The sequence below is a fragment of the Oncorhynchus nerka genome, linkage group LG15 (assembly GCF_034236695.1).
Source record: "Oncorhynchus nerka isolate Pitt River linkage group LG15, Oner_Uvic_2.0, whole genome shotgun sequence".
NCBI lineage: Eukaryota > Metazoa > Chordata > Actinopteri > Salmoniformes > Salmonidae > Oncorhynchus > Oncorhynchus nerka.
The window spans coordinates 28,029,888-28,057,078 of NC_088410.1; the positions used below are offsets into that span (position 1 = coordinate 28,029,888).

At 44.4% G+C, this 27,191-nt stretch overlaps 3 protein-coding genes and 1 long non-coding RNA gene across 4 annotated transcripts in view; 1 reads left to right on the forward strand and 3 right to left on the reverse strand.

Moving 5' to 3' along the window:
- Positions 1–3,201, reverse strand: part of LOC115142394 (myosin-11-like) — a 34,014-nt gene extending 30,813 nt beyond the window's left edge. The window contains 2 exon segments of the mRNA XM_029681801.2: positions 2,126–2,282; positions 2,800–3,201. Coding sequence (XP_029537661.2) covers positions 2,126–2,282; positions 2,800–3,144 — 502 coding nt within the window. The 5' untranslated portion in view covers positions 3,145–3,201.
- An 11,802-nt stretch (positions 3,202–15,003) lies between these two features.
- LOC115142411 (centrosomal protein 20-like) lies at positions 15,004–15,991 on the reverse strand (the record flags this gene model as incomplete). Its single annotated transcript, XM_065000778.1, has 3 exons — positions 15,004–15,450; positions 15,587–15,671; positions 15,802–15,991. Coding segments are annotated over 3 exons (408 nt in total), but the record flags the coding sequence as incomplete, so codon positions are not given.
- Positions 15,992–16,933: 942 nt separating this feature from the next.
- Positions 16,934–27,191, reverse strand: part of LOC115142413 (multidrug resistance-associated protein 1-like) — a 40,260-nt gene continuing 30,002 nt past the window's right edge. The window contains 7 exon segments of the mRNA XM_065001467.1: positions 16,934–18,717; positions 18,896–19,090; positions 19,682–19,848; positions 19,944–20,102; positions 20,301–20,447; positions 20,857–20,958; positions 21,227–21,353. Of these exon segments, the coding sequence (XP_064857539.1) occupies positions 18,609–18,717; positions 18,896–19,090; positions 19,682–19,848; positions 19,944–20,102; positions 20,301–20,447; positions 20,857–20,958; positions 21,227–21,353 (1,006 nt within the window). The 3' untranslated portion in view covers positions 16,934–18,608.
- Positions 20,367–27,191, forward strand: part of LOC115142416 (uncharacterized) — a 19,070-nt gene continuing 12,245 nt past the window's right edge. The window contains exon 1 of the long non-coding RNA XR_010458731.1: positions 20,367–20,450. This is a non-coding gene — a long non-coding RNA (uncharacterized LOC115142416). The remainder of the gene's footprint in view (positions 20,451–27,191) is intronic.

Sequence of the window (27,191 nt, forward strand, 5' to 3'; positions counted from 1 at the left end):
GTATCCAGTACTTAAACCGGGTACTACATAAAAGGGAACTTGAGCTCGAGTAGGAGTGAGGTCATTGTGTTTCTGCTTGGCCAGCATCACAGGGCTTATTCTAACTTCTCTCATCATGCTGCAGCACTTTGAACAATGGAGAGGGTTGGTTCTTACATCATTTACAATGTGCTTCCAAGGTCATGTTCTGAGAGGACCATTGGTCAAAAAATTGTCAAAATGAAGTCTAAAGGAGAGATGGTGTTGTTTTTTCCCCAAAGAGGTGACTATCTGCTGTTTGACTGCAATGTTAGGTTCACTAATACTCGTTTTAGACTATCGTGCCAACCTGAACCATACTGTGCTGACTCAGATACATTTGTGTCACATTCTTTTCACAACTACCGTAGATGAGTAAGCAGGCCAGTGCGATACGTTTGCCTCAGCTTGGCTCAGTGGTGTAAAACTGGTGAAGAGTAACCATGCTGAAGTAGTGACTTGGTAAGGAACGTGGTATGTCAACAAACTTAGCAGAAGAAGAGCCTCTTTGTGTGGTTATGGATTTGTTTGAGTGAGTCAGATCTAAGTTTTGTTGATGCATGATAAGCAACACAGTGACTGGCTGTAAAAAAACAGTCATAGAAGTGTGATATAACCACAAAGCCCTTGTGAGAACATGTTGTATAGTGTCATTTATCTTCGCATAATTGACATGTACGGTCACAAAAGTGATGATCATTTAAATAAACTTAACATTTACTTACAGCTAAAATGTCAATTGTAGAATTTAAAACGTAAAAAAAGGGTCTGATATCTACAATCTGATTAGAATTTACAATAAATTATACAAGTGCTTGAATCAAGGGGGTAAATATAGAAATGTTTTCTCTGGGAACTTTTGCTTTTGGGCCAAAATGAGTCATTTAAATGGACAGAAATATTGTCAGAAGTTAGCAACTTAAACTATGGAAGTTTCTCTTTAATCCTAAAGCAACAGACAGAAAAGGCTAAATGAGAGCATATTTTATTGGAGATTCCAACAGGAAGTGTCTTCCGACTTCCCATCCTCCATCTCTCTAAAGCCAGATGTAAGCTCCTCTGAAAATCCCCCAGAATTCTTATAAAATCCTTGGGGTCAACTAGGTCCCGCATGACCCCTGACATCACATAACAAAGCCTTGTGGGAAACGCTGAGTTGTCCACATCACGATATTAGCCTCTTGTCCCCTCTCAGTCTTAGCACTGTATGGGCTAGCCAAGAGCCCTTCACTGGCATTTACTGTAAGCAGAGTTAGCCCATCGTCACCTCGTGTCCAGATTTCTCTTTGAATGAGCTACTAAAAGGCTTTTTCTGCTTCTGTTCATTAATTGAAGTACGCTGTTTTCACATTGTTTTTAATGCAGTTTCACAGCCCACATACTTCAGGAAGAGGTTTTTGACCATTGAGGGCATTGATAGAGCATGTAAGGCTATAGAATATTTAAGCAATAAGGCACCTCGGGTGTTTGTAGTATATGGCCCATGTGCATTATAAACTGGTTGGGTCGAGCCCTGAATGCTGATTGGCTCACAGCCGTATACCACTGGTATAACAAAACATGTATTTTAAGTGCTCTAATTATGTTGGTAACCAGTTTATAATAGCAATAAGGCACCTCAGGGTTTGTGATATATTGGCCATTTATCACCCCTCCTCGGGCCTTATTGCTTAATTATATCTCTGCAGTATTCTGCACTGCAGTTTGGCTGCTGCTGAGTTGATAACATATTGTACCTTTTGAAGAGTATTGAAGCTATCGTTGAGTTATTGAAAATGTTGTTTTGTTAATTTGTTGACCTAAAGACAGCTGACAAGACTGTTGCAATCACTGTTTTGTAGCAGCTGATATTATCCAAACCACTTTTAATTCTCCCAAGATAGTAGCTAGCTAGATAGGAAGATTAGCTGTGGTGAGATACCCTGGCCCTCAAGCAGGGTTGGGATCATATCAAATGTCATTCATTTCAATTCAGCAGGTAAACTGACATTCCAAACATTTAATTTCAGTCAATTGATGGACTGAATTGAAGCAACGCCAACCCTGCCTTCCCAGACAAAGAAGCTACAGTATCAGGAAGAGGTGTAACTATGAACAATGAACCTACCTTGCATCATGTTTCTGTAGGCATTGTCAGTGATGGAGTAGATGTGAGGGGGAACTTCGTGGCGTTTCTTCCCTTTGTACATCTCAATGATTTTCTCAGAGTAGATGGGCAGCATCTTGTATGGGTTCACCACTACACAGAACAGGCCAGAGTATGTCTGCAGAGAGAAAACAAGGATGAGCAGGGTTATTATTAAGCAATAAGGCACCTCTGGGGTTTGTGGTATATGGTCAATATACCACGGCTGTCAGCCAATCAGCATTCAGGCCTCAAACCACCCTGTTGATTATTTATAATAAGCCAACATGGTTATTCTACACTTATTAAATTGCTGTGTTTGAAATTACCCTTGACTGTCATGTGTATCACAGTCCTTTTTGCTGGTAGCAAGGATCTCTTTCTCAGATTGTGAAGACTGTATTATTGTGAGTATTTCTGGGTCTGTGTGCTTCTACGACCATATATTCTCATGTAGATGGGCCTATCCCACTGGCCACACACTGGTTGAATCAACGTTGTCTCCACATCATTTCAAGGAAATTAAGTTTGAACCAAAGTGGAATGGACGTTGAATTGACGTCTGTCCCAGTGGGACAGAATTCATTTACCTCAGGTTGTGTAGAGTGTGTACTGTACAAGTGTGTATCTGTGTGAAAGTAGAGAGTCCAACTCACATAGATGAGCCCGGAGAAGTACCTCTCCCGGATGTTGTGCAGCACCGACGCCTCGTTCAGGCAGGTGAGCTCGGCCATGTCCTCCACCTTACTGAACTTGGGAGGGTTCATTTTCTGGATGTCATCCTTATTCACCGTCACCTTCTTCCCGTTGTCGGCCAGCTCTACCAGACACTCGTCCCCGTGCTCCTCCTTGACGCTCGCCGCCTCGAAGCCATTCTTCTCTGAGGGGATCCACACCAGCTTCTTGGCTGACCAGTCGGCCTGGGCCATGGGACTGTTGATGAAGTCCTTGTCCAGGAAGAGGAACTTCTCATCCTCAGTCATCTGTTTTTTATTAGCCATCTTGGTGGTCGATGGAGGATCTTAGATCTTCTAAGACCTTCTGTCTTTGGGGGGCAGCTGGAGATGGGGATAGAGATAGGGGGGCTGGTGGGAGAAAGAGAAGAAATATTCAAATGTTAAAAGACTGGGTTGGATTGGTTTGGTTTATGGTTTGGCTAGTCATCGACTCAGAGAAGGGGGTTATGGGTCTGGGTCGTGCACAGCAACCACAAGGTCAGGGGTCAGTGGTATAGCTCCATAAATTGCATGATTCTTTCTGTAAATACATTCTCACACAGAAAACTCTGTTTTCAGTCCAGCACTTCAATAACATACTCAAGGGGTTATTAACTAAATTGTGTATGAGTCAGACACTACATATACACTCTCCTACCACTGCCAGTCACACTCAAAGGGTTAACATCTCTTCATCCATCCAGAAACTCCCAGAATACAGTAATTCTCACAGACCCCCCTCTTCGGGCTTAGCCTCCTACACGCTCAAACACGAGCCACAGGGGAGACTACAACCACTACAGTGCCTAGTTTAGGCATGAAGATAGACTCTGGGAAACGAGTTCTAAGTAACTGTACCATATGCGATAAGGACTTACATCGATCTTCTCATCTCGTGTACTGTAAGTGCTATACACTTTTACAAGTGAGGGGTTTACCCATACCCTAATCAGAATAAAAATGCTCCAACAACAATAAAGTCAATTTTTCTTCATTCCCTCTCTCCTGTGCAGCACCGTCCGCTACATTGCAGTCCCGTGCTGTGATGCCCATATATGGCCTGCTTCTCTGGAGCAGGCCTTTCGATGGACCTAAACAGCCAGGCAAGTTCAACTCCCAAACAAGCCCTTATAGGGAAGAGTATGTCTACAGCTGGTCCACGCAATTTGGAGTTTACGCCAAAATGATAACACAGACGGAGGGAGAGCTTGCTGGGGGTTCATGGTTCATGCACATGGTCCCGCTGCTGTGCTGTTCTCTGTGGCTGTGTAGTGTCGTGTGGTGGTGGGAGGGAGGGAGGGATGCTAGCTAATGTGCTGTTCTCCTCTGTGGCTGTGTAGTGTCGTGTGGTGGTGGGAGGGAGGGATGCTAGCTAGCTAGCTGCTGTGCTGTTCTCTGTGGCTGTGTAGTGTCGTGTGGTGGTGGGAGGGAGGGAGGGATGCTAGCTAGCTAGCTAGCTGCTGTGCTGTTCTCCTCTGTGGCTGTGTAGTGTCGTGTGGTGGTGGGAGGGAGGGAGGGAGGGATGCTAGCTGCTGTGCTGTTCTCCTCTGTGGCTGTGTAGTGTCGTGTGGTGGTGGGAGGGAGGGATGCTAAGCTAGCTAGCTGCTGGGCTCTGAGTCATACCTGTAGGAAGTGGAGCCACGGCAGGTGCACAGTTCTATGGCAAACTCGTTGCTAGTATTTTATCATTCAGTGATGTTATGAATGCATTACTGGAATCTTGGTAATGACTTGCTGTGTTTAACACCCTAATAGAAACACCAATGGGTCAGTGGAGGCTGCTGAGGGGAGGATGGCTCATAATAATAACTGGAATGAAATCAATGGAATGGTATCAAACATGTGATTTCCATGTGGTTGATACTATCGCATGGACTCCATTCCGGGCATTACTATGAGCCGTCCTCCCCTCAGCAGCCTCCACTGTAATGGATCCAGTTCAATAGTACTACAGTGTCTAAAGGATTCTGACACTATCTTTTAAATTACAATCAGACTATGCAGACATAGGACATAACTAATGATAAATGTTGACCTTTGTACTGGTAAATCAATCTACTCTTGTTTGATAAGATTCAGACTATAATAAATTACACTACATCATGGAGTCCCTGCACCCATCATTCCTATCCAACCCAGTCACAGTTAGACTGGCATGCTCTTTCTAGGACTAGAAATGGGAACTATGCGAACAAGTCACAAGTCCTCCTGGGAAAGATTGTCACTGCGTCCCCTGGGACCAGCCAGAGCCAAACTACCCACAAAAGCATAAATATCCACTTAGCCAGAGTGAAACACTATTTTTTTTTAGGAAAAAGGACATTGTCCTCTACCCTATTCCTTATTTGCAATGGTTGCAGAGCACAGAATAAACTGGGGCCATACTAGTACACAACCCCATGCAGCTCTAACACAGTAGTCCAAGGTTGTGTATGAAGGGGAGACATTACAGCTGATCCAGTATGAACTATTTCCTTTACTGACTGAGGATAAGTGGACTTTTCCTGACACTCCCCTCCAGTACAGTCACTGTAGATGCAGCAAGACAAGTGCGTTCACTCCCTTGAACTTTTCTGCACCTCTCAAACAATTTAGACCCCTCTCTCTACTATTTTTATATCTTTCTCTCTTATCCCTAAAATCCTTAACATTTCAGCACTTTCCTCCCCTTCTTGTCTACGCATGGTCAGTGGTTTCTCACCCCCTACTCTCCTCTCCCCCCCTCTGTCTCGCTCTTCATCTTGTTGTGTCAACGCGTGTTCACCTTTGTTCTCAGCCAGCATACACTGACGACAGCTGTCTGAGTAGGGGGCTGACAGGGTGCAGTCCAGCCTGGGTAGAGACTATAAGACCGTACTTGAAGAGCATGATAGGGAGGGAAAATGAGGGAGGATGAGGTGGAGGAGGAGAGGAGTCTCAGAGGATTCTGTTTGTCAATACTGTCAGGAGAATGAGGGGCAGGGGAAAACAGGGTAGAGAAGAGAGGAGCAGGAGGAGGAGAAAGGAGAGGGTACAGTCAAATTATGGTGAAATTCTCAGTAGCAAAGTTTGTCTTTCCAGGAAGCAAAGCCAGAAGATAAGGAATCACTTCATGTATCATCAGATAAGAACTCATTGATTGTCGTATCTAATCCTGGTATCTGGTACGAGGCAAATGTCCAACTCATCACAGAATAGTATAGAGATAGAGTAGGAACCGTTTTCATTAAATAGTGGAACCTCCTGTGGTCTTGCACGCACAGCCACTGACCCGCTAAGTTCCAAATAAACCACTGTTTAAATTATTTGTGTATGAATGGACTGGTTGCCCAGGAGACTACTTGACCTTTCTATTTGTAGGGGCTGAATGGTGACCCCTGGGCCTGTGAAAAGCTTTACCCTCTCCCTCATCATTCCATCCCTTCCCTTATTCCTGGCTTCATTGCAAAAACTAATTTCCTAATAGTTACTGTACTGTTACTAAACACTATCATCAAGCCTTGACGACTCAAATGGATTGCACTCAGCTATGCCAGGATAAGAGTTAGGCCTAATAAAGGTAATTCTCCCAAACTATCACAGAATCTAACACATTCACCACTCTGGTATATCGGCTGGTATTCTGTGTCAACTAACACGAAGGCCCTGATTTTCCTCACCTGATGTCTCAAACTCTGCTCTATGTTCACTACATACTTCAGTCTGAGACTGCCATCATTGAAGTCATTTGTGGTGATGTCAAAGTGAGGTGTTGGACAAAACAAAGTCATCAGCAATAGGATCATTTCTAACCAATCAGAGTATCACAGTCAATTTTTTAAAAGTCTAAAAGCAGTCGGGTTTCTGAGACCAATCAGAACAGTTAGAACGTGTTTGCGTTCTAGAAATCGTCAGGGAAGTACTCAGATCCAGACTCATTGTGGAGATGAAACGTATCTTTTGGCCGGAGCAAGGAGTGTTGGTAGCCAGGCAGCTGATTTGTTGCGCTCTGAGTCCTGATGAACTGCAATAGGCCCACATGTAAATACAGACACAGTTATCCTAGTGAGCGAAAACCAGGTGTAATGATACCGGATTCCAATAGATTTGCATGCTGAGGTATGTGATGAATAAACACTCCAATCCAGTACATCCAAATAAAAACATAAAAGCCTGGTCCTGTAACATTGAAGAAGAATGAAGCCTATGAACGCACAGTTGTGTTAGGTCATTGAAACGCAATTAAGGTTAATGTTGGAACTACCTGCCCAGAGATAGTCAGAGTACCATGCATTTCAGTCTTGGGTTCTACTGCTATTGTGTCTCACGTGTTGCTTACTCCAAACACCGCTCTTCTTATTAGGCAGTTTGGCCGTTCTCCACCTCTAAAAGCATCTGCCTTTATTTTCTCCTGATAGACTTTCTGACCATGTTGTTTTTACTTGTGCCTTAGAGCAGTGCTTTATTTCACCAAAAGACTTGGCTGAAAGTTGGTTGAAAATATCATTTTGATGATGCTGCAGGCTCCCTGTGGTGGATCGACAAAGGCCGTCAAAATGAATCGCCAAAGTCAGAGACAAGATAGCTGAGAGGTAACAAAGTCCTCAGACTGAGATAGAAAACCACATGCTTGCTTTACTCAAACTCCCATGCAGCATAATCATATGATAGCCACTTCTGTCAGCAAACTATGAGGCTGTGTTTCAACATCAGGTCAACCTCAGTTACTATGACGACCCCAGTGTATTTCTGCTCAGTCACAGACATTTTGGAGAGGATACGACTCTCACAAGTGACAAGTCTACCCTGAGACACCACACCGCAAAGTTCGGCATCAAGACAGACAGCTTTAAACTACCATATTAGGAGAACAGGAAACACTTTGGTTAGCGTTCAGCCCGTTTCTTCTTTCAGATATACAAAGTCAACTTCCCCTTACTTCCTATAACATGGCACGACTGGTGTAAATAATTCAGTCAAGCTGTTATTCCAAGCTGTTACAGTATAAATAACATGACTGCTGGTTAGTGTATAGAAAACATGGTAAAGAAAGGCATTGTTAGGCAATGTTGTGCAATACTGATAAAGGGAAGAATTCGCTGATAAAGATGGCCAACATAAAAGGTCACAGACTTTTTAACCACAGCATCATATGACTGCATCAGACAGGTGTCAGCACAGCAGTTACATTGTATCGGCTACCACGGATAGTCATTTCTTCTGGGGTGATTTGGCTTGTTCTGCATTTACATTAGAGTCATGCGAAAACAGCTGTCAAAAGCATGCAATTGTAACAGAGATTAACAGTGATAATTGATATCCGATATCTATTTTCGGGTCATTTTGCTCAGTGATAAATGCTGTGTGTGAAACCTAAACACGTGAAGGAATTACAATATAGGGTACATGTGATAAACACAAATGTCAGTTTCAAGAGCCACAATCCATGTCGCTAAGCGTGCATAATAAAGGTGCGCGCAAAACAACAAGTGCACTCTCATTCTCTCCAACTTGTATCAAAGTAAAACAATGGCCTTGCAAAAAAAATAAACGACTTACAAATTTGATGATTTCGAATCAGCAGGGGGGATTTGGAAAGTTGTGGTTTGGAGCGTCCTGCGGTTGACAGGGTAGCCTACTCCAAAGACGAACAGTCCAAATGACCCTGATAATTACCTCGCTTTACCATTTAAACCCGGAGGGTGGAGTCGCACGCGCAGACCCTCCCCTCTCTGATTTGACAGCAGAAAATCATCAAATTCTACCGCAGAGCGCGAAAGTACTGTCCAAGACGGTACTTGTTTGAAGACTCTGTAGTACTGTCATGTTCACAGCGTGCTTGACGCTGAAAAGCAGAACGAATTGCAATTTGGCTGCGCGTATTTTAATTTGACGCGGACACACTTTATAGTTATCTGGTATGCATAGTACACTTTAGTATCTGTTCATATTAATTTTCTTTCAGTGAGCATAATGGCAAACGTTATGGGGTGTGTGTACAGTATATATGTATAGCCTACTTGTAAGTGCAATTAAATTAATGGTAATTATTTAATATTATACCTTCATAGAAACTGTTGAATATGCGGGTGATGAGTCATCCAAGGACTATATGACCCTCCTATGGACCTACTGTGGGAATATTGCCTGAGGAGCTCAACAACATCTATAGTAAACAGTGGTTATCGGTGTCATTTGTCTGTTTTTAAGGATGATGTTTAGAATTGACACTGTCACTGTCTCTTTCCAAATGGCACATTTACATTTACATTTAAGTCATTTAGCAGACGCTCTTATCCAGAGCGACTTACAAATTGGTGCATTCACCTTATGACATCCAGTGGAGCAGCCACTTTACAATAGTGCATCTAAATCTTTTAAGGGGGGTGAGAAGGATTACTTTATCCTATCCTAGGTATTCCTTAAAGAGGTGGGGTTTCAGGTGTCTCCGGAAGGTGGTGATTGACTCCGCTGTCCTGGCGTCGTGAGGGAGTTTGTTCCACCATTGGGGGGCCAGAGCAGCGAACAGTTTTGACTGGGCTGAGCGGGAACTGTACTTCCTCAGTGGTAGGGAGGAGAGCAGGCCAGAGGTGGATGAACGCAGTGCCCTTGTTTGGGTGTAGGGCCTGATCAGAGCCTGGAGGTACTGAGGTGCCGTTCCCCTCACAGCTCCGTAGGCAAGCACCATGGTCTTGTAGCGGATGCGAGCTTCAACTGGAAGCCAGTGGAGAGAGCGGAGGAGCGGGGTGACGTACACACTTCCATCAACACCAAGAGCCCTCGGCACACATCATATCACGCAGAACCTTTGGAAATTACATAAATTTAACTCAAACTTGGCTCCCCTTTTCACTATTTTGAATTCTAAATCATGGGAATCTCAGTATATCCCATGCATACATATACAGTCTGTGTCTCTACAGTCTGTCTGTTCACTTGATGGTACTTAGGCCTGTCAAAATAAATAATATGGGCAATTCATCTCCATTGGCAATACATCTCCATGAAACTTCTGATGATGTTTAATGGCACTTCGTCCCAGAGGTTTTGTGGTCCAGGCCCATTGACATACAGTACTATTGTATATACAAAGGTCCAGTCCCACTCCCATCAAGGCAGCCCAGCTGTTACCAGAGGAGAAAATCTGTCTTGATGGACTTTAGAGGAGGGGGAAGAGAGAGAGAGATTCCCCTTGATACACACTACTGGAGGACGAGGGAGGAAGGTGGTGGAAGGAGGAGGAAATGGGATGCGTCCCATGTGTTTGTGTGTCCCCATATTGTTACACACATCACATTCCCCTCTTCTCCCTCTTTCCTGCTCCTCTATCTCTAGTCCAATGGAACGTCCTATATAAGGACACCTGATTGGCTCAATAAATCACCTTGCTTTGTGATGCCATGACTGGGCCTCTCTCCGGTGCCAAACAGCACATCGCCATTGGTATGTGTGCAAAACGACGATGACAGTTCAAGGGACCAAGATGGAGGGGGATGACTAGGGGTTGGAAACCTGCTGGTTGGGTCTCTGGTCAACATCAAGATCATGGAGGCTGGTGTGTAGTAAGGAAGGAGAAAGGAGAGAGAGAAAGAGAGAGAAATTCAGAGACGCAACGCACTGTGCCATATAAGGACTGTGGGGTCTGGATGGAATCTGGGCAGCTTAAAAGTCTAGTGCAGGTGGCCTGGGCCCCAGTGACTAAATATGGTCCAGCAGCAATGGTATTGTTCAAACAAGTAGGGGTGTTTCTATGGGGATAACTCTGCACTATTTACTTGTAGCATCTCCCTCTGATGACATCTCAGTGTTTTTTTTATCATAACATAAATCATTAGATAATATATCAGTCTTTGTTATGAGAGTTTTGGTGATCAGTATTGGTTATTATCAATATACATTCATATGATGTTAATGACATCACCTCGACAGATTAGCATACAATTTGTGTGTTTAAAGGGATCGTTCACTTTTGTGAAATGTCATCTTATTCCTAGGGTGTTGATTCCGTGAAGTTATATTTCATGAGGTACTCGCGCTGACTATTTTCAAAGCGCCAGTTCTCCAGCACACACCACAGTTCGGAGTTATTTAGTCTGTATAGACTTTCCGCTCCCTGAGCCCTGCTCATCCCTCCACCTCTCCTCTCACTGCCACTTTGTTTGTTTCTCCATTTATTCATTGCCCTTTAATGACAGTGTAACAGACTGTATCTCAGGCAGTAGACATTATGTATGACCCAAGAAAAGTGGGAGGTGCGGGGGGGAGAGATGAAGGACGGACGAGTTGGAAAACCCTGGCGGGGTAAGTGCAGAAGTCAGGACGAGGCAGCAATCCAGGCACGGCCTGTAGCCGAGAAAGAAGCCCTTCTGATAGGTCCGAGCCAAGACATACTCCCCTCCTCTGGTTCTCCAAGATGCCTGCCTCATTCAGCCTCAACTCATCTCTGACAGAAAGTGTCTGACTGGGGTTATGCGGAGGAGGTGGTGATGAGGGTGGGTGTCCACATTTCTGACTGGGAGAAGGTTACTTACAGTAGAAGAGGAAATGGACACCATTCCAGACAAGGGTATTGTTGTTGTTGATGATCACGCTGTTGATTACAAGGATGTAGAGAGAGATGAAGGGTTTTGCCATGCACAAGTACAGTACTTGGTGATTACATGGGCATGAACCATAAGTGTATATCAATCTCGCCGGCTTTGTCCCTCACCTCCAAAAACGGCATAAAAAGGTCATGATTTATTGACATGAGTATTAGTTCATAACCAAATTCTCCTTATACAGCGCAATCTAAATGGGAGCTGAAAACTATCCAAGACAAATACATATTTTCGGAGTTCTTTAAATCATTTACCATACATACACTTTATGTCTCCCGCGGCCCCCCTGACTACCATTTGTAGCCATAGATGGACAAACAGTTGACAGAACCATATGTTTGTAGATACATTTGTCCCCATAGAAATGTAATTGCGTTCTAATTTAAGCTCAGAACAAACAACGCTGCTCTCTGGTGCAGTGAAGCAGCACTGTACTCAATCGTATTTATACAGATGTTGCACACACTTCCAATGTACAATATAAATGGTGGAACAATGCTACCTATTTTCAGGCAATCGGCCCAGTGAATAACAACAGTCATAGTTCTATTTCCTCTGCATATATAGCTATGTATCTGTCCGAGAAAAGATTTGGACTGCCTGAGCAGAGGTGCAACCTAGGCAGGGCTAGGGAGATCCGCAGATAGAGCTGTTGGTCTAAGAATTAGCTAAAGAGTTCTAGGAATAGTGCATGGCATCACTCCTAGGGATGTCAAATGCAGGTTGCTTCTGTAAAGCATCTTTGCTGTCACCATTGATACTGTGTCTACAGGAGCAGCAAAAAATAACATCTCCATGAATTAACACTCAGTAAACAAACAGGTACAGGAACACCTGTTCATCTCATAGAATATGGATAGACATCATATTCATAACTAGTTTCTCTTTAGATGACTTGCCAATGCAATGGCAGGCTATTCAAGTCATGTCTTTGTTACAGTACAGTTCAATACAACAACCTGTAACACTACAGTACAAGATATCTGACTGGGGAAACAGGAGGCAAGGTAAAGAAAGATGTCTGACTCTCGGTATAGACTTGAGTTTCCAGAGCTCAGAGCGATGTCATTCTCAGAGTGAGATAAGAATGTTGTGTTCCCTTTTATGGCGAAAGAGGAAATGAGGATGGGGGAGACGGGTGAGAGAGGGAAGAGAGAGGCCTGGCCCACGGCAGCAGCAGGCAGATGTTTGTGTGACCTGCGCTGAGTCTAGGCAACACAGGGACGTCACTAGGGCTCTCCAGCTACAGTTCTGAGCTGCCCCACGGAACACAAGGAAGGAGGGAGGGATGAGAGGAGAGTGGAGGGGGGTGAGATAGAGAACAAGGAAAGAGAAAAAGAGAGGGAGCAGGGACCGGGGAGAGGGAAGGAGGAGGACGTTTCTCACTTCATAATCAGTTTAGGTCAGGGATCATCAACTAGATTCAGCTGCTGGCCCATTTTGTCTTGATCGGATGGTCAGGGGGCCGGAACATAATTATACATAATAGACTGCAAATTGACCACAAGGCGCCCAAACATATATAATATTTGACTAAAACATAACCATTTCAAACATTAATTACATTTGTACACGATCACATATACTGAGTATAAAAAACATTAGGAACACCTGCTCTTTCCATGACACAGACTGACCAGGTGAATCCAGGTGAAAGCTATGATCCCTTATTGATGTCACTTAATAAATCCACTTTAAGCAGTGTAGATGAAGGGGAGGAGACCGGTTAAAGAAGGATTTTTAAGCCTGGAGACAATTGAGACATGGATTGTGAATGGACAAGACCAAATATTTATGTGCCTTTGAACGGGGTATGGTAGTCGGTGCCAGGCGCACTGGTTTGTGTCAAGAACTGCAACACTGCTGTGTTTTTCACGCTCAACAGTTTCCGTGTTTTTAAAGAATGGTCCACCACCCAAAGGACATCCAGCCAACTTAACATAACTGTGGGAAGCATTGGAGTCAACATGGGCTAGCATCCCTGTGGAATGCTTTCGACACCTTGTAGAGTCCATACCCCGATGAATTGAGAATGTTCTGAGGGCAAAAGGGGGCCTGCATTTCAATATAAGGAATGTGTTCTTAATGTTTGGTATACTCAGTGTATCTCTCTATTATGGGTGGGAATACTTTGGAACAGTTTTCCAAAATGAAAGTCACTTGGAGCTGATTTGCTGGTGTTTTTACAGTCTTGGGTGGCCAAATAGATTCACTGCCAGTTGAGGAATCCTGGTTTAGGTAAATATAGGGATTAGTAGAAATATTGTTTTTCGTTCAACTGATATGGATAGGTCTCAGAAATAATTTAGTTGAGAGGGAGAAGTGGACGTTTCCCATTTTATAAACGGAAAGATTAGTGAGTATTTCATAAAGTGATATGAAGGAGATGGTAATTTGGGTTGAAAAAAAGTTCATCTCTGTGGTAAATGTGAAAGCAGATAGGAGATGCATAGTAAAGGGTTATGTCTCCTTGGCTTGTCAACAATATATCGATTTCAAGAGATTTAATACTAAAAGGGCGAATCCATGCTGATTCTGGGCTAAAGTGTCTCTGAATCTGCTCCCACTACACTGTTATCAGTTGTTTGAAATCTCCATCATAACTTTCCTAACATCAGAGAGGTAGACTATGTAGATAAATCAACAGAAGTCCACAGGGGACATTGTTCCAAGACAACTTCAGCCTTTTAGATTTTGGCAGCACTGGGAGAGCATTGCTCAAATCTTTCCTTATACAGCAACAGTACGGTGCTCTGACTGTAAACGTGGAAAAAAAGGGTTCCAAGAGGGTTCTTCTGCTGTTCCCATAGGAGAACCCTTTTTGGTTCCAGGTATAAACGTTTTAGGTTCAAGAGAGCACTTTTTTTTGGTCATCTGTATGGTCATCTGGCCTTAGAATTTATAGCAGCCATGTATCAAGTGAGAGAAATCAGCTCTAGACTAGTTAGATTACATAAGAGACGTGATAGCAGGCAGGCCTATGGGCTATGTCCCAAACGGAACCCTATTCGCTATAATAGTGATAAAGAATCCCTATAGGCCCTGGTCAAAAGTCGTGCACTATAAAGGGAATAGGGTGCCATTTGGGACACGCAGGGTAGATGTGATAGCAGGCAGGCAGGCCTAAGTCTTTCTTTACATGTGAGCTACAGCATATTATGCTCTACAGTACAATGCCTATATGCTAAGACCATGAGATAACACTTGTATAAACATTCTATACTGACTTCATAAATGTTGGCTTTGTTTGTCGTGACCACAATAGACATTCGAGACAGTTTATTGCCTCTGTGCACTTCCTCAGTGGAAGGTGTTTATCACTGAGTTTTATGAGAATGTGGGAGTGAAGATACACTGCAAAAATGCCTGAATACTCCAGGCAAAATTATTTTGTGCTACTACAGCCACTGTGTGATGAAACATAAAACATTTATAAAGTGATAAACCCATTAACTACAAACAATAGACCTAATGCCAAAATATAAATTATTACCTATAGATCCACATCAACAAAATCAACATGTGTAGCCTATACCTAAAATTTAATAATTACAAATATGCTAAAAATGCTTTATTAAAATAAAAATGTATTAAAACAAATGTTTATTTGAGATACATTTTCATGAGCAATTGGCACATAAAACACTTACTACAGTATGTACAGCTATGCAGACATAGCAGTAGTGAAGAACAGACTACATTTACAGAGTCTCAGGGAACAAACAATTGGCCAAATGAAATCAAATGCAGACCTGTTGATTTTAATCTGTTTTGGCAACATTAACACACACTACTAAGGCTTTCTTGACATCAACTGCAAAAAAATAAAAAATAAAATAAAAGTCGCTCAACACCCCCAGTCCCAGTGAAATCTGGAGTGACAGACAGGACACACCTGTGTTAAGACTCAGGACCAGGGAGTGTGTTAGGGTCTCTGGTCATATTAGCAGGTGCTGAGCCCCTGAGAAACAGCTTCCCTCCACTGTCTCCACTGCTGCTTAGGAAGTGGGATAGCAATCCGTACAGTAGAGGCCTGAAAACACACAATATGTACGTCTTTACTAGGCCTAATAGTAGTATTTACAGTTTTCAATCAGTATAGGATAAGTATTTCAGGTCTGGAATCAGTTTCCTGTGACCTTTTATGAATAATTTCTAGATAAACTTACACAGATCTGGAACTGGGGTCCTCCACCACTTTCAGCTCATTCGCCATGAACTGTCTGTCAAGTGGTACCTCAGGTTGACCTGATTCTGAAAAACATTGATTTGATAAGGTCATAAGATCCAACTTGTAATTGAATAACGGTGAACCTACCAATGGCACTTATATTCAGTTCTGAAATGGATTGTCATATGGTTGAATTGAATGCCTACTATTCACCTGCTGTCAACACAGACGCTGTGTATCGATACTTGTTGAATTCCAGGTACTCGCGGATGAGCTCGTTGATTAGAAGGTTGTCGTGCGACAGCACAGGACGCGGCTCGCTCTGATCGTCGAGCGCATTGAACACCTCAGCTCTGATCCGAGCCTTCAGCTGACCCAACACACCTCGAGACTCCAGGCTCTCTCAGAGCTGGGAGAGAAGATAAGCTGTTGAAAATGGTATCTTAAAAACCTCTGCAACTTGTGGGCACATATTAATAACGTACAATTTAAGGTGTGTTGCTCTGTACGATAGCCAGGCAAACTTTGATAGCTAGCGCTACCTACTGTCCTCTTCTTACACCGTGCGTTGCATGAACTATGAAATAGTTGCACAGTTGCAATTCGCTTCCGTTTAATAAATGTAATATATACTTTTAAAGTGAAAGAAAGGACAATGCTTACCGCAGTTCAGTTCCGTTATGGTCGCCATTGCAACAGGTATAAACAAATGCCCTTCGTGTCCCTCACCGAGTTCAGAGGGTAAACTGTTAGCTTCACAAGTTCACTTTTGCTCCCACCTAGTGATCTAACTGGGTTACTTGCCTGGGCATGACCAAATCGTTTCCCACTAGTACCCACAGCGACAAAGTCCAAGTGGTCTATGTCGTAAACATTTATGAAAACAAAAATGAGCTTTTTGTTCTTAATAACAGAAGGTCAGGTATAGGCATGATGTTAGCAGTGTTATTAAGGTTAGGTTTAAAATCACATTTTAAGTAGATTTTATGACTTTGGCTGTGGTGACTAGTGCCTTTACTGTAAGCAAATTATGCCTAATGTCTGCATCGCAGGAGGTTGGTGGCAACTTAATTGGGGAGGACGGGATCGTGGTAAAGGTTGGAGTGGAGTTGGAATGATATCAAACAAACACATTCCATTTGCTCTGTTCTGGCCATTGTTATACGCTGTCCTCCCCTCAGCAGCCTCCTGTGGTCTGCACACCCTGTCAATGACAGGCTTTGGAAAATGTGATCCCATTTATATTACAGTCATTACATTACCCAACTGCCTGCAGTCATGCTTGACTCATACTTATATAAGGCATAGAGGCATAAAGGTTTCACAGACAAGACTCACAAAAACATTATTTTCAAAACAGTTTTATTATTTCCAGCATGAATTATTGCACAGTAAAATGTTCAATCAAAAAAATGAACAGATTGAATACAAAAAGTATAAATATAATACAATCTCTTAGAATTTGAAGGCAACTTCCATGTTCATTATTTCACAAATAGTGTATAGTTTCTTCTTAGCATATTGTCTAAACCAGTAAGACAAAAATATTAAGATCCTTTGACTTCTTTTGGAAAAGTCCATGTTATAGATATAAACAGGAAGGAATGTCTATTTACAGCCAGTCATAACTGGAACCAAAGGAATAACAACAATAACACTGACATTGAATGGGATGTGATGAGAGTCTGTTACCTCAATATGTCACCCATACCTTTGAGAATTAGGTGGTCTGTGCATGCGTGCACATGTGTGTCGCACCCATAGCTGTGAGAATTAGGGTGTGTGTGTAGGTGGAATGACTGACAGATGTAAAGTGGAGAGAAACTTTTTTCCTCCTTTTTTTGTTTGACACGTTTTGTCCATTGTTTTGGAAAGGCGTTCTCTTCATTCATGATGGGTTTCCCGTCACCACTGTAACAGTTGAATCTTCAGGTATTTTAGTCCTACATACCCAACCATACAGATTCTATTGACCGTTTTATGTGTTTACTTAGACTGAAATAAACAAATACCGCAGAATAGTTGGACGCTAGGCTAGCTAAGCACCTTGGCTCGCTGCAGTGTTTTCTTCTTTGACCAGACTCATAAAACACTGAAATGGCTGGGTAGGAATCAGACTGATGAGTGTGTTTGTGCGTCTGAAATGGCACCCTATTCCCTATATAGTACAAAGCCTAAAAAAGTGCACTATATTCTGTGGAATAGGGTTCAATTTCAGATTGATGACTGTGAAAAGCTTTGTGTTTTCTGGGTTTTACAGGGACAGCCCTTTAAGGCTAGTGTTCAGTCAGAGAATATTGCTCCACTTTCTCTAGACTTACCCCGTGGTTGAATGGTATGAGAATAGATCTGAATTTATTATAAACTTTTTTTCTGTCTGATGAGGTGATAACACAGGGGTCCTGTTGGAGGAAGACCCAAATGTCAGTTACCATCACTGATATGAAGAAAATAGTCGGATTTGGTTGTCTGAGATTTCAACTCAACATCAAAGGTACCCAAGTGTTCTTCAAAAAGATGCTTCATTAAATGTAGCAGATCTACAAAAATAATTTGGTTCACATTCAGAGACGGAACCAAAGTCCTTTGGATTTTGCACTCAATCTGACTTTCATCTCCATAACTTTCATTGCAACAGCCTATATAAAATATTTAAAATGTTTGCCTAGCAACAACCCATCTGCGTCCAATAATAGCTTCATAAATTACAGTCTTTGAGATCGGGGCTTGATGTCTCTTCCCCCTTCCGAGCACCAGTTTAAGTGTGCGTAGGTTACATGTCTTTATCGTGACCAGAGAGTACATACTGTTCACTAAATCGTCATCAGCTTTGCTTCTGAGTCATCTTTGGTTTACACCGACTTCAGTTCCTGGTTGTTATAAAAGCATTGCTCTCAGGAAGAGTTTGAACTGCCTGGATCGTGGAGCTTGGAATGGCCGATTCTACATGTGTTAGTTTGGAAGAGCCAGGGCCATCAGAATTTTCCCCTGGCCAGAGCCACCTCGGAGCTGGGTAGCTTTTAGACTAGCCCAGCCTCTCGGCACATACGGTAGAACTGTCCTCTGTTTGAGATGAGGTTGGTTGGGGAGTCCATCTCCGAGATGTGGCCTTTGTCCATCACTATCACTCTGTGGAAGGAAGAGAGAGAAGAAGTGTCAAATTCTGTGACAGAACCATTGATTTTGAGATGTTGCGACATCATTTGACTGGGGCGTAGTAGCTACTAGGTGTAGGAAAGGAATTGATATGCACATCCCAAACTTGAGACAACTGGCGCTGGGCAAAAAGTATAGCAGAGAGCCTTACCTGGTATAGTCCATGATGGTGTTGAGGCGGTGGGCGATGGTGAGCACGGTGCAGTCCTCAAACTGTTGTCTGATGGTGGACTGGATCAGGGTGTCTGTCTCCAGGTCCACAGCGGCTGTGGCCTCATCCAGAACCAGGATCTTGGTCTTACGGAGGAGAGCGCGGGCCAGGCAGACCAGCTGGCGCTGACCCAGACTAGAGAAGGAGACAAGTCAAGTGAAGGTTGAATATTGACACTTAAACTTTTGAGCACCAAAGCACAGAATATAGAGGTTGACAGGTGATAGAACCAGATATAGTAGACCAGATGAAGCAAAAATAATGCTCAATATAATTTGTAGTCCAGGAATAGGCTTAATCTGGATGCAGGACACCAGCCCTAGCCTATATGCTTTGTGTTTGGTCTTTGGTGGGTCTTTGTAGCTCAGTTGATATGTGTCACATATTGTCACGGGAGCGACGCAGGAGATGAGAAGCAGGTACGGGGAGTGAAGGTTTATTAGCTGACGGATATTAAACGGAACAGGAACTGTGCCTGGACAGGAACACATAACACAATGCGGACACGGAAAACAACCAAGGAACAGACAGATATACAGGGGGTAATCAACAAAGTGATTACCTCGAGCACCAGGTTGGGAAGAGCGGGAGCAGGTGTGACAGATATGCATGCATAAAGTGTAGGCACGCATGACTGTAAGTTGCTTTGGATAAAAGCGTCTGCTAAATGGTATATATTTATATATACTATTATTTTATATGGTCAAATATATCAATTGTCTGTACCTGAGGTTCTCTCCTCCTTCCGAGCATTCATAATTCAGTTTGTCAGGCAGGTTGGACACAAAGTTCTTGAGGTGCGCAAGCTCTAGCGAACTCCATATTTCCTCGTCAGTATACGTGTCGAAGGGGTCAAGGTTCATACGCAGAGAGCCGGAGAACAATACAGGGTCCTGTTGGAGGAAGAAGCAAAAGTCAGTTACCATCACTGTAGTAAGACATTTTGGGGGATTATCAAATAAAATCAGTCAATCAATAACTGTAGTACCTGTGGGATGATGGTAATGCGGGATCTGAGGTCGTGGAGTCCGATCTCTGCGATGTTGACTCCATCGATGTAGATCGCTCCCTTGGCTGCCTCTAGGATTCTGAAGATCCCCAGGGCAAGGGAAGACTTTCCAGCTCCGGTTCTGCCCACAATGCCAACCTAAGAATGACAAATGAGACCCTTCGTTAGATAGGATCAAATAGTTTTTACTGGTCAGGTAACATGGCCGGGAAAATGCCCCTGGTCCTAAGTATGATAAAACTGTAAAAGGAGTATGTTGCCTCAGACAAAACTGAATATCATAAACAAAGCATTATGGGTACTGTAGAAGGCTACCTCATTCTAGATTGTACTGACCTTTTCTCTCTCCTGGATTTTCAGGGTGATGCCTTTCAGTGCCCAGTCCAGGCCCTTGCGGTACTGCAGTCCATAGTCTTGGAACTCTATAGTGCCAGTCTGAGGCCAGGCCAGAGGCAGGGAACTGCCCTCCACGGTCCACACAGCCTGGTGAGTATAGAGAACAGTTAAGATTAAATGGATCTGTGTCTCTATATCTATGTTCTTTGTCCCTCTATGTCTATAGATCTAAACAGGTTAGTTGCACAACACGTCAGTTACTGTAAACCTTGCTAGATAATGGTTAGTTAGGCAAAACTTCAGATACTGTAAACCTGGCTAAACAATGGTTAGTTTGGCAACACTTCAGTTACTGCAAACCTGGCTAGAAAATGGTTAGTTTGGCAACACTTCAGTTACTGTAAACCTAAAAAAGAGAATGAATAACATTCATGAAACAGTAACTGCCGACATAACTTACAATGTTAATGTCATGACTCCTGTCATGCATATTACTTGTATAACAGCTAATTTCATTGGGAGTATTAGCTAAGAGAGAAGGTATGCAGATGCTTACCTCTTTTGCAGTGTCAGCATACTCCTTCACCCTCTCAACAGACACAATGTTGTTCTCTACGTCTGTCCATGATCTCACAATCCAGCTCAGAATGCCAGTCACCTGCACAACACAATTGCGAGGTTCAAATTAAAACAGAGCTCTCTCATTTGAGGTAATATGCAGTTAGGATTGTGCAGCACGTAGGTAGGCTATTCTTCTGCTTTTTTCAGTTTGGTAAACCACACACTTTCTGATGCAATATAAAAGGGATTGCCTGTAATGGGTTTTGTGTGATTGTAGCCGGATACAAAATATTAAAAGGACTATTCTTTGTTGCAAAATGAGTTGTCTACCTATAATGACTACGGTATAGGGTGTAATATCTTACCTGGAGGGAGTGTGACACAGCCAAACCAACAATGCCAGGGCTCAGGGTGTCTTTCCCCATCACTGAGAGAATAGCTGCGGCTAAGACCACACCGTTACCGACAAACTCAAGATTAACTGCCAACCACCTGCGGTTATCAAGAGAAGAAAGCCCGATTAGTTGTGGAGAAAGTTTTGGCCTCCACCATTCATCATGTAGGTGTTTTGATTGTGTCAAATCGCCAGTTGGCAACCCATCCCTTACGGGATTAATTGACACATAAACAAACATTACAATGATTCACAATGATAATTCCCAGTGATAATTCTTCAGGTGTTCTGTGCAGTACGCACCGCACAAAGAATGAAAAATAAATCAATACATAATAGAGATAAGGTTATCCAAGCAATAATAAAAACCCTAGAGTAGCGCAGAAAGAAATGCAGATAAAGAAATACAGAAACATTTCACAGAAGTCATTTAAAACCAGCCTGTCACAAAGAGAAGAGAGATATAGGCTGTGGCAAACCTCTTCAAGGTTAGGAGCGTTTGTCACAAACTAAGTGGTAAACTGTCACCAAATCACCCAAGAATGAGAGTTCTTTCGAACAGGACAGTACCTGTGTGTTTGTCCTGGTCCACCCAGGCCGTAGGCGAGGTCAAGGATAGCAGGGTTCGGTACACGAATCGGGTTCTCGGTAGGTCCAGGTCCAAACGCCAACAGGTAAGTCCAAAACAATCCAGCTCATACACAGTAAATCCAGCCAATCTCTATAGTCTCTTTCTCTATTGTTCATAGCTCCTTCCAGCACTCTCTCTCTCTTCCTGGTTTTTCTTGACCCTTTATCTGTGAGTCGGCTCCACCTTCTGAGGGTTCCCCTTGCTTCTGGGACTTGTAGTTTTGGCGGTCGGCCATTTTGTGATCTGTAGTTCTGACAGGGGTGGCCATTTTAGTGATCGGGCAGAGCCCGTTTATTAGTTCTGCTCTCACATATCTGCCACTTATCACTCGACCCCCTTCTTTGCCACATATCTCTCCCCCTAGATCCGACCTAGGTCGGGCTACCGCAGCAAAATATGCATGCATGCGGGATAACCCATCCGCGTTTCCCATTTCCTTCCCTGCTCTGTGTTTCAAGTCAAAATGAAACGGTTGGAGACTCAAAAACCACCGCATCACCCGAGCGTTCTTCTCTTTAGCCCTATGCATCCAGGTGAGTGGGGCATGGTCACTGATGAGGGTGAAGTGGCGCCCAGCAGGTAGTACTTCAGGCTTTCTAGAGCCCACTTTACTGCCAGCGCCTCTTTCTCAACGACTGAGTAGTTGGTTTCCGTGGTTCCAGCTTCCTGCTTAAAAACAGGATGGGGTGTTCCACCCCTTCTACCTCTTGGGATAGCACTGCTCCCAAGCCGACCTCTGAGGCATCCGTCTGAACCACAAACTCTTTCTCAAAGTCTGGTACCACCAGCACTGGATTACAGCAGAGAGCCTCCTGTAATGTCCTAAATGCTTTGGTGGCCCTTTCATCCCATTTGACCATGTTTGGCCCTCTGGCTCTAGTCATGTCGGTAAGTGGGGCGGCCACTGTGGCATAACTTGGGATGAACTTCCGGTAGTAACCGGTCAGCCCTAGGAAGGCTCGAACCTGCTTCTTATTTACTGGTTTCGGCCATTCTCTAATTGCCTTCACCTTCTTATGTTGGGGTTTGATTAACCCTCTTCCCACAGTGTATCCCAGGTACTCTGTTTCCTCTAACCCCACATAACACTTGGCAGGGTTTGCTGTGAGCCCTGCCTTTCTAAGGGCGTCTAACACCCGGGGTAAGTGGGATTCCCAATCTGGGCTGTAGATCCCCACGTCATCTAAATAAGCTGCGGCGTATGCTTTGTGCGGTTTTAGGACTTTGTCCATGAGCCGTTGAAAGGTGGCTGGGGCCCCGTGTAAGCCGAATGGCATGACGGTGTATTGAAACAAACCGTCAGGTGTTGCAAAAGGCTGTCTTTTCTTTGGCCCTGGGGTCAGAGGAATTTGCCAGTACCCTTTTGTCAGATCAAGGGTCGTAATGTACCGAGCATGACCGATTTTCTCCAGTAGTTCATCTACTCGGGGCATGGGGTAGGCATCAAACTTCGAGATTTCATTTACCTTCCGAAAGTCGTTACAGAACCGCAAAGACCCATCGGGCTTGGAGACCATCACAATTGGGCTAGACCACTCACTATGTGACTCTTCGACCACTCCAGCTGTCAACATTTTCTCAGTCTCTGCTCTAATCGCGGCCCGTCGAGCCTCGGGTACCCGATATGGCCTCATACTCACTTTTCTCCCTGGTAGGGAAACGATATCATGAGCCGTAACCTCAGTTCGGCCAGGTACCTCTGAAAACACATCTCTGTTTTTCTGGATCAGGTCTTTACTTCCTGTACTTGCGCTGGGGACAGAGTGGGTGAAATATTTACTTGGCTGTCTCCTGAATGTGTGTGGGGTATGTGACCATTAGTGTTTCTCTCTCTCTCCATGCTTTTAACAGGTTTATGTGATAAATCTGTTCCTGGGGCCGTCGACCTGGCTGTCGGATCCGATAATTGACCTCTCCTATTCTCTCAGTACTTCATATGGTCCTTTCCATGGCTAGTAGTTTACACTCTACCGTGGGGATCAGCACTAACACCTTATCTCCTGTTGAAATTCCCTCAGGTAGCCTGCGGTTATAAGTGTGCGCTGGTGTTCCTGTGTTTGTCTCATGTGCTCTCTGACGATGGGCATGACTGTGGCTATCCTATCTTGCATTTCCGTGACGTGCTCTATGACACTAGTATACGGGGTGGATTGGTGCTCCCAGGTTTCCCAGGGCGATGTCTAAGATTCCCCCGGGATGCCTCCCATATACCACAGCTCAAAGGAGAAACCCCAGCGAGGCTTGAGGAACCTCTCTAATGGCAAACATCAGATACGGCAACATGCAATCCCAGTTTTTCCCATCCTTATCGATTACCTTCCTGAGCATTGACTTCAGGGTTCGGTTGAATCTCTCAACCAGCCCGTCCGTCTGAGATGGTAAACCGATGTCCTCAACTGTTTCACCTGCCACAGTTTACAAAAGGTCCATAAGGCGGACATAAAGGGTCCTGGTCGGTAGGATCTCCTTTGGAACCCCTACCCTGGTGAACAAGAGCACTAATTCCTTTGCGATATTTTTTGGAAGTCATCGTCCGAAGGGGAATGGCTTCTGGGTAGCGAGTGGCATAATCTAGAATGACCAGAATGTATTGGTGCCCTCTGGCGGATTTGGGTAGTGGGCCCACTAAATCCATCGCTATCCTCTCAAATGGCGTTTCGATTATGGGGAGTGGCACTAACGGGCTTCTAAAAGCTGGTCGGGAGCTGTTAACTGGCACTCCGGGCACTCTCCACAATGCCGAGCCACTTCAGCTTGAATTCCTGGCCAGTAAAACCTCCTTACAATCCGGTCTCGGGTTTTATCGATACCAAGGTGTCCACCCAGAATGTGTGCCCATGAGCTAGATCCAGTACTGTCCTCCGGTACCGAGTGGGAACCAACAACTGTTCCCACCACATCAACCCCTATTTTCGAGACTCTGTACACCAAACCCTTTTCATGATGAAGTGGGGAAAACTATTAGGCATCATCCCAACATTTATGGGAGTACCATCTACGACCTGCACATCTGCTCTGGCTTGCTGCAGCGTTGGATCCTGGTTTGGGCCGTCCCAAAATTAGTCAAGGACCCTGCCAGGTCTGCTGGTTCTAGATCGTCGTCCTCTGGATTCAGATCGACCCCAGCCCCCCACTAGTACTGGGCTGTTCGTTATCAGCGAGGTTTGCCACTTCATCCTCCTCCTCCCTACTAGCACCTGTGATGTTGTCCCCTGGGAGACCTCTTTTCTTGGCTTTGGTTGAAGGCCCCATGCTTCTTCCTGCTTGGTCAGGGTTGTTGGCTTCTCAAATATGCCATTCTTGTGGCCTAACTTCGCAAAGTTAGGAAAGTCTCATTAATATTACATCATATGGCATCTTTGGGACCACGCCGACCTCATAATCCAGCAGACCGTCCTCTGTTTGTATGCTCACTAAGGCCGTGGGGTACAGACGGGTATCCCCATGAATGCATGTAACACTGATATCCTGTCTTGTATCCAGTTTATGATTGGCACTAGGCCTGCAACGACCAGGGTTAGCATACTGCCGGAATCCAGCAGTGCTTCAACCTCTTTCCCTTCAACCTTCACCCTGCACATATGTTTGTTTCTTGATCTTTCAAGTACAGTGGTTACAACAGGACATGCATACCGTATATCATCTTCATTTTCACCAAGGTTACATTGCATTGGCTCTTCTTTAATAGGGCAGTAGGCTGCAATATGTCCTGGTTGATTACAATTGTAACAGATAATAGGGGTTCGGGGGGAGACCCCTCGACCCCCAGTCCCGGTTTCCGTTTTTTCCCTTAGTGTCTTGGCCTGATTCTGATTCTTTCCTCATGGCCCCACGCTGCTCTCTTCCCCCTCTAAATGTTGGGACAGCCTTACCCTGTCCACTGGTTCGCCATGCCTGGGGAACGGAATCTTTCCTCCTGTGCCTGCTCAGCTGTTCTTGCCGTACAATACCGTTCAACCAGGCCCACGAGATGGTCGGCGGAAAGTACCTCGTTCTGGCCAACCCATCGTCTCACTTCTTGGGGTAGACCTCGCTGAAACTGGTTGAGTACGATGGTCTCGACAATCTCGGCGGATGACCGGGTCTCTGGTCGCAACCATTTCCGTGCCAGGTGAATCAAGTCGAACATCTGTGTTCGTGGGGGTTGTCCCGGTCGGTAGGACCACTGGTGGAAGCGGTGTGCCCTCACGGTATCAGTCACTCCCAGTCTAGTCAGGATCTCTCCCTTTAGTTTATCGTAATCCTGTGCATCTTTCAACTCCAGGTCGAAATACGCTTTTTGAGCGTCCCCCTGCCAGGTATGGTGCCAGAAGCCCTGCCCATTCTTCTTTCGGCCACTTCTCCCTCTCTGCCGTCCTTTCGAAGGTGGTAAGATATGCTTCCACATCATCCTGCGCTGTCATTTTTGAAGAAAATGATTGGCCCTCCTTTGTGTTTTGCAGCTGGTAATTGAGCCCTCAATTTGGTCCGCTAGCCCCTTTTAGGCCTTCTCTTAACTCCCGGTGTTTCTCTCTTGCTCTTCTGTGAGCAGCTGGTTGGTGCGGTGCTGGATCTGTAACGTGTCCTGATACATTCGCATTGCATCCTGATGAACTATTTGTTGAGCTCTAGTTGCCTCTTGTTGGGCGGCCGCCACTGTAACAGGGCCTGTATGGCTCCCTCCATACTCATTTTCCTGAAAAACTGTCCTAACCAAACAAAGCCAAAACAAAAAAAAACCTGACTCCCCTTTGGAGTGCTAACTGAACATTTATTTTTTATTTTTTCTACCTAACCAGTGGTATGTTAGTCCATGCCCGCATCCTCCACCACGTGTGGCAAACCTCTTCAAGGTTAGGAGCGTTTGTCACAAACTAAGTGGTAAACTGTCACCAAATCACCCAAGAATGAGAGTTCTTTTCAACAGGACAGTACCTGTGTGTTTGTTTCTCCTGGTCCACCCAGGCCGTAGGCGAGGTCAAGGATAGCAGGGTTCGGTACACGAATCCCGGGTTCTCGGTAGGTCCAGGTCCAAATGCCAACAGGTAAGTCCAAAACAATCCAGCTCATACACGGTAAATCCAGCCAATCTCTATAGTCTCTTTCTCTATTGTTCATAGCTCCTTCCAGCACTCTCTCTTCTTCCTGGTTTTTCTTGACCCTTTATCTGTGAGTCGGCTCCACCTTCTGAGGTTCCCCTTGCTTCTGGGACTTGTAGTTTTGGCGGTGTTGTTTGTGATCTGTAGTTCTGACAGGGTGGCCATTTTGGTGATCGGGCAGAGCCCGTTTATTAGTTCTGCTTCCTCACATATCTGCCACTTATCAC